The following is an 8,731-nucleotide window of genomic DNA, read 5'->3' on the forward strand; positions in this document are numbered from 1 at the left end:
CCACAGCTACAAGCGTCCCCCTCTCGCCGCAGCGCTCGCTCTTTAGTTCCGCGCGCAACCAGCGCCCCCGGTGGCCTCGGAGGGGCCCCGCGGTGTTGGAGGCAGGGATCGGGGCCAGCTGTGGAGCAGGGGGCGATCGGGGCCAGCTGTGGAGCAGGGGGCGATCGGGGCCAGCTGTGGGCGTGGGTGGGATGGGGGATCGTGCCCAGCTGCGGTGCGGCACACACAGCCCCATTTAGGCCTGCCCGCAGCCCCTCACATGATGGCAGTGTGACGGGTCCGGGCACGAGGCAGGGGCGATGGCGCTGAGCAGAGTCCGCCGGTTCCAGCCGCACGGGGAGGGCACCCGGCTGCTGCCCCAGGTAATCCCGGCACCCCTTACCCAGCACCCCGCGTCCCCCCACCCCTGGGTAGCAGCGTGCTGCATCCCTGGGGGTGTCCATAGGGAGGGATCTGGGGGTCCCTGAGGGTCCGAGGCTTTGGGGTGCTCCCCTGCAGAGCCCCGTGATGAGCGTGCGTGGGTTTGGGGCTAAGCAAGGCTGTGTAGGGTGGCTCCAGGAGCCTGTGACAGCGGCCAGCTGTGGGATGAGGTGCATGGGCTGGAGGAACACTTCTGGGGGGCTGTGAGTGGCTCCTCTGTCCGTGCAGGCATCCAGGCTGGTGGAGCTGCCCTACTCCTCCTTTGATGACGATGATGATGATGACACGGCTGAGCAGGACACCCCCAAACCGAGCCCCTTCAGCCACTGCGTGCGCTACCTGGCCTTCCTCTGGAACCTCCTCTTCCTCCTGCTGGGGCTGCTGACCCTTGCCGTGGGGGTCTGGGGGCTGCTGAGCAAGAGCCCCCTGCCCGGGGGTGAGCGTGGGGTGTCCTTGGGCTCGGACCCCATGCTGCTCTTCGTGCTGGCGGGGCTGGGGGCCAGCACCGTGTCCTTGGCTGGCTGCCTGGGCGCCTTGCGAGCCAGCCCCTGCCTGCTGCGCTTCTTCCTGGGCGCGGTGCTGGCTTTCGGGGGGCTGGAGCTGCTGGGGGGGCTCCTGCTGCTGCTGCTGCGGCGGCGGCTGCGGGACGCGCTGCGGGACCTGCTGCTGCTCTGCCTCCTGCGCTACCAGGAGGATCCCGACCTGCAGTTCCTGGTGGACGAGGTGCAGCAGAGCCTCCAGTGCTGCGGCCTCGAGTCCTACCGCGACTGGGAGAGCAACCCGTGAGTCGGGGCCAGGGGCTGTAGTGGGGGACCCCATGCCCAGCCCGGGGCTGGCAGCCTCCTCTGTGGGACCCCGTGCCCACCTCGGGGCTGGCAGCCTCCTCTGTGGGACCCCGTGCCCACCTCGGGGCTGGCAGCCTCCTCTGTGGGACCCCGTGCCCAGCCCGGGGCTGGCAGCCTCCTCTGTGGGACCCCATGCCCAGCCCGGGGCTGGAAGCCTCCTCTGTGGGACCCCGTGCCCAGCCCGGGGCTGGCAGCCTCCTCTGTGGGACCCCGTGCCCACGCTGGGGCTGAAGCCCCCTGTTCCTTGTGGGGTCTGTGCTGGGGACTCGTGTTTGGGGTGGTGGGAGCCCCAGAAGGGCCCAGAACAGAGAGGGATGAGCCAGAACGCACGGCTGGTGTCCAGTTCTGTGGCTGGGGGGGTGGCAGACCCCATCCCCACGCCCCAAAAGCGCGTGACCCCACATCTCGTGTCCCTCCCACAGGTACTTCAACTGCAGCGCCCCGGGCGTGCAGGCGTGCGGCGTGCCAGCCTCCTGCTGCCAGGAGCCGCTGCAGAACGGCTCCGTGCCCAACGCCCAGTGCGGGTTCGGGGCGCTGGCGCTGGGCCCGGCGGCGGCCGGGGCCCTGCTGCACACGGGGGGCTGCGGGGCCGCGCTGGCCGCGTGGCTACGGGGCCAGGCCGGGGCCATCGCCGCCGGGGCCACCGTCCTGGTGCTGCTGGAAGCCGTGGGAGCGCTCATGGCTCTGAAGGTGCTCGGGGAGATCGTGGCCGTGAGGGTGTGGCAGCGAGGGCACCGTGGGGGATTGGGATGGGCAGGGGGCTGCTTTGGTCCCGAATAAACCTTGTTAAAAATCCTGAACCGTCTGCGTCTTGTCTGTGCCATTGGTGCTGCTGCTGAGGGTGTGCAGGGACAGTGCAGCTGTCTGGCTGGGCATTTGGGGATGTCTGGGGTGCTGGTCCAGCCCCAAGTAAACCCTGTCAGAATCCTGAACCCCTCTGTGTCCTGCCCACCCCACCCCAGTCCCTGGGGAGCCGCTTTCCCTCCTCCCCAGCCCACAACACTGACTCCTGTGCTCGTTAGGGTTTAATGAGCATTTTTCCAAACTGACCCCCACCCCTGCATGGGCAGGGGGGCCTCGACCTACACAGCACTACAGGGCTGGTGAGCCTGCCCAAATCCTAAATGATTCCGTACTGAGCCAGCTCGTGCAGCTCCAGGTGGCTGAAGGCTTCCCAGGGACAGATGACAGTGATGTCTGAGGAGAGAGAGGACAGAGCTTGTGGCGGTGTGACCCCTCCCCAGTCCTGCCCCCCTGCTGCCAAAGGGTTGGCATTCCCATACCTGTTCCCAACCCCTCCATGCCTGGGATGTCGTCACCAAACCTGCAAGGAAAGAGGAATTGTCTGGCCTGACCCCAGGCACGGCCCACCCCCACCCCAGGGCCCTTCCCCACTCACCCCTGCACCCCCTTTTTGGGGGGTTTGCTCTTGAACTGCCTCGTCTGCCTCTGCTTGAACTTGGGGGGTCCCTTGCGGGGGGTGGCAGGACCCCCGCTCACCCTCGTGGCCGATTTGACCTCCAGCTTGGGGGGCTCCAGGCTCATGGCTGTGGGGGGGCTGACAGCCCCGGAGCTCACGTTGTTCCTTGTGGATCACGGCGGTCCCCTGGAGCCCACGGTGTCCCCTGGAGCCCACGGTGTCCCCTGCGGATCACGGTGTTCCCCTGGAGCTCACGGTGTTCCTTGCGGATCACAGTGTTCCCCTGGAGCTCACGGTGTTCCTTGCGGATCACAGTGTTCCCCTGGAGCTCACGGTGTTCCTTGCAGATCACGGCGGTCCCCTGGAGCCCACGGTGTCCCCTGCGGATCAGCGCTGCCACAGGACAGCTCCTCACCCCCGCTGGGGGGACATGGGGCCACCAGCTTCTCCTCCCAGCCAGCCCCAGGTGGGTTTGCAGAGCCCCCTCCCCACAAGGCTGCCTCAGCCCAGCTCAGCGTGACTCCCCAAAGGCAGGGAAGGGCACCCCGAGGTGCTGCTGCTCCTCCCTCCCCTGTCCCCTGCCCAGAGGACGTGACACCTGGGGACCCCTCAGGGCGCTGCCAGGACCCTCCGTGGCGTGCCCAGGTCTGTGTGGGGGTGTGGGCACCCCGGGCTGGGAAGGGGAGCAGGGGATGGCCCCCGGCACCAGGAGTGGGAATTTTGCGGCTCTGGGATTGGTGTGGGGGATCTGGCCCTGATGCAGAGCTGGACACGGCCCTGGGAACAAGGATCCAAGCCAGGGAGGTGTTCCTGGATGTTCCTGGCTGCAGGAAGAGCAGCAAGCGACCCCACGTCCCGTCCCAGGGAGCCCTGACTCACAGAGTGCCGCGATTCCCGACTCCAGAGCTGCTCCCTGCGCCCGGCCCGGCTCCCTCCGTCCCAGAGGTGCTCTGGGGGGCTTTTCGGGGAGGGAGATTTATCCTGCCCGGGGGTAATAGGATTATTTACCTCCCTGCTTTCCCCGGGGGTAATCCGGTGTCCTTCCCCTGCTCTGGGGGAAGGAGGTGTCAGGATTAGCTCTGCCCGTGCCGGTGGGCAGTGGAGCCCACGTGGGGGAATCCTGCCTCCTCTCCTGGGGGATCCCATTCCCAAAGAGATCCCCCCAGTGTCCCCTGACCCCAGAGGGAGTGATGGGACCCCCATTCCAGTCTCCAGCCCAGCCTGGGTGGGGGTCCTGGTCCCAGAGAGGGTCCAGCAGCCCCTGCTCGGGGCTGGTGCTGCTCCAAAGCTTCCCTAATCCAGCAGTAAAGCAATTAAAAACAGACTAATCTCGGCACACTTTAATTGAACTTCAGCCCTCGCCACTAATTGCAATTAGTTGGGCTCCAACAAATAGGATTAAAGGGATCCAGGAGTGTTTTCCATGGAGAACCACCTACTTCCCTGGCAGAGAGCAGAGCCTGGCTGTTAACTGGGGTTCATTAGGGAGTGACACTCGAGGGCTGGGTGGCTTCTTGGGGACCTTGTCCTGGGATGAGGTGGAGGGGTCTGTGTGGGTCCCAAGAGCTGCGAGTCCCCCAGGACGGAGGGGGGAATTTGGGACAAGTTTCTGGGGATTGAAGATGGAGGCAGAAAAGGCACCTTGCAGAGCAGCCCGGCAGGATGTGACACCAGGGATGGGGCCAGCATCCTTGACAGGAGGCTGCTGCTTCCCACGTGCTCGGTGCCACACGCTGCCCTCCCGAGCCCCCACGGAGAGGCCCCTAAGAGGCTTTGTGGTGCCAGTGGGGAGGGGTCTGGCACAGCCCTCAGCCCTCCCCATCACCAGGGCACGGCCAAGGTGCTGGAAATCCCCCCCAAGGTGCTTAAATTCCAGCTGGGAGCACAGAAGAAGGAGGAGGAGGAGGAGGAGGAGGAGGAGGAGGGCTGGGGGGCAGCCCAGCCTGCCCTTGGCAGGGATTTGCCATGCTGGGGAGGGCACAGCATCCAGCTCCGGGGAAATCCGGGGCTCAGGACAGCCCTGAGTCACCGCCTGTCCCCAAGGACGGCTCCCTGTGAGACAGGAGGTGACCCGGCCTCGTGTGACACCCCCGGGATGCCGTGCTCAGCACACAGCAAACACTACCAACAACCCCGGCCCGCATCCCGTCACCCCACGGGTGTCCCCCACCAGGCTGGGGAGCCCGGGGCAGGCTCAGTCCTTCCTGGCACGCAGCCTGATCTCCATCCTGAGGATCATCTTGATGTTCTCGTCCTCCACGTGCTGCTCCACGGCCGCCAAGGCCTGGGCTCCGCCGTCCCGGTGCCGCTCCAGCAGCTCCTCCACGTATCCCACCCAGACGCAGTTGGGGCAGCCGGTCCCGCAGCAGTGCGTGGGCGGGGGGGGCACCGGGGGGGCTGCAGGAGGGTCCCCCCTGCTGCCATTAGGGGTGGCTGTCCTGCTGTCCCTTCCCGGAGTGCCCGAGGTGCCCCCAGCCTCTGTCGCGGTGTCCGAACGCTCCCGGGGGCTGCAGCTGGTGGCGGGGTGGGGGCGTGGGGTCCCCCTGGGGCTGTTTGGGGGCTGCAGGGAACCGAGACCCCCCTGATGGTGCCAGTCTTGGGGGGCACGGCAGGGCTGCTGCACCCCCAACTCAGCCACAGGAACCCCCTGCTCCCCGTGTACCCCACTGCCAGCAGCTCCAAATCCCCTTCAACACCCCCAATTCCTGCTCCTCATCCCATTCCCTGCTCCCCGTGTACCCCACTGCCAGCAGCTCCATATCCCCTTCAACACCCCCAATTCCTGCTCCTCATCCCATTCCCTGTCCCCCGTGTACCCCACTGCCAGCAGCTCCATATCCCCTTCAACACCTCCAATTCCTGCTCCTTATCCCATTCCCTGCTCCTTATCCCATTCCCTGCCCCCACTGCCAGCAGCTCCCTTCCCACACCCCCAATTCCTGCTCCTCATCCCATTCCCTGCTCCCCGTGTACCCCACTGCCAGCAGCTCCAAATCCCCTTCAACACCCCCAATTCCTGCTCCCAGTGTACCCCACTGCCAGCAGCTCCAAATCCCCTTCAACACCCCCAATTCCTGCTCCCAGTGTACCCCACTGCCAGCAGCTCCAAATCCCCTTCAACACCCCCAATTCCTGCTCCTTATCCCATTCCCTGCTCCCACTGCCAGCAGCTCCATATCCCCTTCCCACACCCCCAATTCCTGCCCCCACCCCATTCCCTGTACCCCCCTCAGCCCCATCCCCATCCCCCCCTTGTTTCCCCCACATTCCCCATCCCCCCTTGCCCCCCACGTCCCCCTTGTCCCCTCATGTCCCCCATCCCCCCTTGTCCCCTCACGTCCCTCACATGCCCCAAGCCCCCCTCGTCCCCCCTGACGCCCCAGTACCCCCCATGTCCCCCCTTCCTCGCTCACATCTCACGCCCAGCACCTCTTGGCCCCTCTCGAGGACTCCCCCGTGTCCCGCCATGCCGAGCCCGCCGTGTCCCCCCGTTGTCCCCCCGTTGTCCCCCCGTTGTCCCCGCGTTGTCCCCCCGTTGTCCCCCCGGTGTCCCCCCGGTGTCCCCGCGTTGTCCCCCCGGTGTCCCCCCGTTGTCCCCCCGTTGTCCCCCCGGTGTCCCCGCGTTGTCCCCCCGGTGTCCCCCCGCTGTCCCCCCGGTCCCCGCTCACCCCCCGGCGCGGCCCCGCCAGCCCCCGCAGCAGCATCCGGCCGCAGCGCCCTGGCCCCGCCCCCGCCCCGAGTGACAGCTCCCACAGCCAATGGCAGCACGGTACGCTCAGCAGCGCCGGAGAGGCGGGGAAGGTGCGACCAATAAGCATCAGGGGGCGGGGCCAGGAGCCGGAAGTGAAGGCGGAACGGGCGCATGAGGGGTGGCGGAGCCATGGCCCGGGGACCGGGACCGGGACAGAAACCGGCCCGGGGACCGCGACAGAAACAGGGACAGAGAACGGGATCGGGATCGAAACAGGGCCGGGGACAGGGACAGAAAGCGGGACCGAGATCGGAACATGGACCGGGCGTCCCGCTGCGCAGCAGGTCAGTGCCCGCGGGATCCAGTCGGGATCGCTCCCGGTTTGGGACCTGGAGCCACGCGCGGTCTCGGGGCGCGGGTGGGCCCTGGCGGAGGTCCCGTTCTCGGATTCTGATCTCTCCCCGTGCCCGGGCCCGATGCCTGCCATGCTGACCCTGATGTCTCCCCATGCCTCGGTCCCGGTGTCCAGCCATGCCCGAGCCTCAATTTCCCGCCGTGCTCAAATCACAGCATCCTTCCGTACCTGGATCCCGGTGTCCCGTAGTGTCCGAGTCCCGGTGTCCCGGTGCCTGGGTCCCGCTGTCCCAGCCTCCAGGTCCTGGCGCTTCCCTGGAGTCCCCTCACTGTGCTCATTTTTCCCAGGAAGGAGAAGAAGGACAACATGAAGCCCAAGCACCCCGAGGAGCAGGAGATCCCGTTCCGCCTGCGGGAGCTCATGCGGAGCCGCGAGGCCCTGAAGCGCCCGGACCCCGGGAAGAGGCTGGCGGCAGGTGGGACACGCAGGTGGCCCGAGCAGGTGGCCAAGGGCCTGGCCCAGGAGCCCATGGCGTGGCCGGATCCTGCCGTGGGACATCCTCCTCCCTCCGGTGACGGCCCACCCGCGCTCTGCCAGCCGGAGGGGCCCCCGTGGTGTCACTGCTGCAGAAATGTCACCCGTCTCTCCTAGAGAAGAAGCAGCAGCAGAAGTCCAAGGGCCCCAAGGCCCCGGGGGACATCCCCGTGCCCAGGTTCCGGAGGGGCCGGGGCGAGTCGGAGCGTTCCTACATCTGCCGCATGGAGCAGGAGGTGCAGCGCGTCCTCTTCCTCACAGAGAACCAGCTCCAGCGGGAGCCTGAGAAGGAGGCGACGGCTCCAGAGAAGTCCAAAAGGAAAAAAGAGTGAGAGCAAGGCCCTGGGGGCCAGATGGGGCCAGCCCATGCCTGTGGCATGTCCCCTTGCCCAGTTCTGCAGGCACGTCTGGGGGTGCAGGTGGGGGCCAGTGGGTCCCCTTTCCATGGGGATGGATCTCTGGGAACAGAGCCACAAGCCTGCTTCACCTTCCTGGGGGAAAAGCTGTGGGATTTGGGGGGCTCCTGTGGGGTGGGGACTCATTGCTTGCTCCCTGTCCACCCCTGAGCCCCAGCTGTAACGTGGCTCTTCAGGTTTCAGAAAAGGAAGCTGGAAAAAGCTCGTAAGAAGAAGGAGGAGAAGAAGGAGGACATGCTGGAGAAGAGCCTGTTGCAAGGTGAGGATGGAGTGGAGGGGCTGAAGTGACCCCAGCCCTGGGGGGCAGCACATGGAGGGGGGGAGCTGCACTGGGCATCCCGAGGGTCTCCCAGTGAGCCCAGTTCCCTTGCAGACACGGTGCCGTTCGGAGAAGTGGTGACACAGCCACCCACCATCACCTCACGGCCCAGGGGATGGGGTCCTGCCGAGCAGGTGAGCTCTGGGGACAATGCCACCCGCCCCTCGGGTTCCTGGGAGGGCAGCGGTGGCCTCAGTGAGCTGGGGACGGCTCCTGGGAGCGCAGTCCCCGTGTCTCATCCTTCGCCCCTGAGCTGTCCCCTCTCTGCCTGCAGGCTGGACGGAAGCAGCTCCTCCTGACGCCTCGCCTGCGCCAGAACCAGAGCCAGGCGTCCCCCGTGTCCCCCGTGTCCCCGGTGACGTCGATGGCTCGCCGGCGCATCCTGGAGGAGGAGCGGGCGCGCGTCGTCCAGGCCTACAGGGACATCCAGAGGCGCAAACAGCTGGAGCGGGAGCGCGCCCGGGCCGGTCCAGGCTGAGGACTCTGGGACTCCAGAGGGACATTGTCCTGATGCTCTTGTGTCACTGCTGAGCCCCGGGGCTTCCCACAGCTCCACGGCGCAGCACTGGAGTGGGGTCCCTGCAGTGCCACGGACCTGCTTGGAGTAAAAGTGCCCGTGGGAGCCGGTGGTGTGAGTGTGTCTGTGCTCCCAGTTCCTGAGGGATTCCTGAGGGACGCTGCTGTGCTGGCAGATGGCAGTCCCAGGCATGTCACTGTCACCACGGGCTCTC

The 8,731-nt window shown here is 66.8% G+C and overlaps 4 protein-coding genes across 4 annotated transcripts; 2 read left to right on the forward strand and 2 right to left on the reverse strand.

Moving 5' to 3' along the window:
- Window positions 1–118: 118 nt before the first annotated feature.
- TSPAN10 (tetraspanin 10) lies at window positions 119–2,060 on the forward strand. Its single transcript, XM_068209953.1, has 3 exons — window positions 119–362; window positions 649–1,202; window positions 1,688–2,060. The coding sequence occupies exons 1-3, from the start codon at window positions 300–302 to the stop codon at window positions 2,043–2,045; spliced, it is 975 nt and encodes a 324-aa protein (XP_068066054.1). The 5' UTR covers window positions 119–299; the 3' UTR covers window positions 2,046–2,060.
- Window positions 2,061–2,272: 212 nt separating this feature from the next.
- On the reverse strand, window positions 2,273–2,812 carry PDE6G (phosphodiesterase 6G). The gene is made up of 3 exons (XM_068209959.1): window positions 2,665–2,812; window positions 2,549–2,589; window positions 2,273–2,462 (listed from the first exon to the last, which is right to left on the reverse strand). Exons 1-3 carry the CDS (start codon window positions 2,808–2,810, stop codon window positions 2,386–2,388), a joined length of 264 nt encoding a protein of 87 aa, XP_068066060.1. The 5' UTR covers window positions 2,811–2,812; the 3' UTR covers window positions 2,273–2,385.
- Window positions 2,813–4,010: 1,198 nt separating this feature from the next.
- OXLD1 (oxidoreductase like domain containing 1) lies at window positions 4,011–6,472 on the reverse strand. The gene is made up of 2 exons (XM_068209956.1): window positions 6,354–6,472; window positions 4,011–5,245 (listed from the first exon to the last, which is right to left on the reverse strand). The coding sequence occupies exons 1-2, from the start codon at window positions 6,387–6,389 to the stop codon at window positions 4,880–4,882; spliced, it is 402 nt and encodes a 133-aa protein (XP_068066057.1). The 5' UTR covers window positions 6,390–6,472; the 3' UTR covers window positions 4,011–4,879.
- A 66-nt stretch (window positions 6,473–6,538) lies between these two features.
- On the forward strand, window positions 6,539–8,622 carry CCDC137 (coiled-coil domain containing 137). The gene is made up of 6 exons (XM_068209955.1): window positions 6,539–6,720; window positions 7,079–7,206; window positions 7,383–7,593; window positions 7,858–7,940; window positions 8,055–8,134; window positions 8,275–8,622. Exons 1-6 carry the CDS (start codon window positions 6,548–6,550, stop codon window positions 8,476–8,478), a joined length of 879 nt encoding a protein of 292 aa, XP_068066056.1. The 5' UTR covers window positions 6,539–6,547; the 3' UTR covers window positions 8,479–8,622.
- The last annotated feature ends 109 nt before the right edge of the window (window positions 8,623–8,731 follow it).

Source organism: Anomalospiza imberbis, chromosome 19 (assembly GCF_031753505.1).
Source record: "Anomalospiza imberbis isolate Cuckoo-Finch-1a 21T00152 chromosome 19, ASM3175350v1, whole genome shotgun sequence".
Lineage (NCBI taxonomy): Eukaryota > Metazoa > Chordata > Aves > Passeriformes > Viduidae > Anomalospiza > Anomalospiza imberbis.

What these genes read in the sequence shown, in the direction of transcription:
- TSPAN10 (XM_068209953.1), top strand. Translation starts at nt 300, where the DNA reads ATGGCGCTGAGCAGAGTCCGCCGGTTCCAGCCGCACGGGGAGGGCACC. An exon ending in GCACCCGGCTGCTGCCCCAG is followed by an intron (nt 363 to 648) that starts GTAATCCCGGCA and finishes CTGTCCGTGCAG; the next exon opens with GCATCCAGGCTGGTGGAGCT. An exon ending in CGCGACTGGGAGAGCAACCC is followed by an intron (nt 1,203 to 1,687) that starts GTGAGTCGGGGC and finishes TCCCTCCCACAG; the next exon opens with GTACTTCAACTGCAGCGCCC.
- PDE6G (XM_068209959.1), bottom strand. Translation starts at nt 2,810, where the DNA reads ATGAGCCTGGAGCCCCCCAAGCTGGAGGTCAAATCGGCCACGAGGGTG. An exon ending in CCCAAAAAGGGGGTGCAGGG is followed by an intron (nt 2,590 to 2,664) that starts GTGAGTGGGGAA and finishes CTTTCCTTGCAG; the next exon opens with GTTTGGTGACGACATCCCAG. An exon ending in CATGGAGGGGTTGGGAACAG is followed by an intron (nt 2,463 to 2,548) that starts GTATGGGAATGC and finishes CTCTCTCCTCAG; the next exon opens with ACATCACTGTCATCTGTCCC.
- OXLD1 (XM_068209956.1), bottom strand. Translation starts at nt 6,389, where the DNA reads ATGCTGCTGCGGGGGCTGGCGGGGCCGCGCCGGGGG. An exon ending in TGGCGGGGCCGCGCCGGGGG is followed by an intron (nt 5,246 to 6,353) that starts GTGAGCGGGGAC and finishes GGTTCCCTGCAG; the next exon opens with CCCCCAAACAGCCCCAGGGG.
- CCDC137 (XM_068209955.1), top strand. Translation starts at nt 6,548, where the DNA reads ATGAGGGGTGGCGGAGCCATGGCCCGGGGACCGGGACCGGGACAGAAA. An exon ending in CGGGAAGAGGCTGGCGGCAG is followed by an intron (nt 7,207 to 7,382) that starts GTGGGACACGCA and finishes CGTCTCTCCTAG; the next exon opens with AGAAGAAGCAGCAGCAGAAG. An exon ending in GATGGGGTCCTGCCGAGCAG is followed by an intron (nt 8,135 to 8,274) that starts GTGAGCTCTGGG and finishes CTCTGCCTGCAG; the next exon opens with GCTGGACGGAAGCAGCTCCT.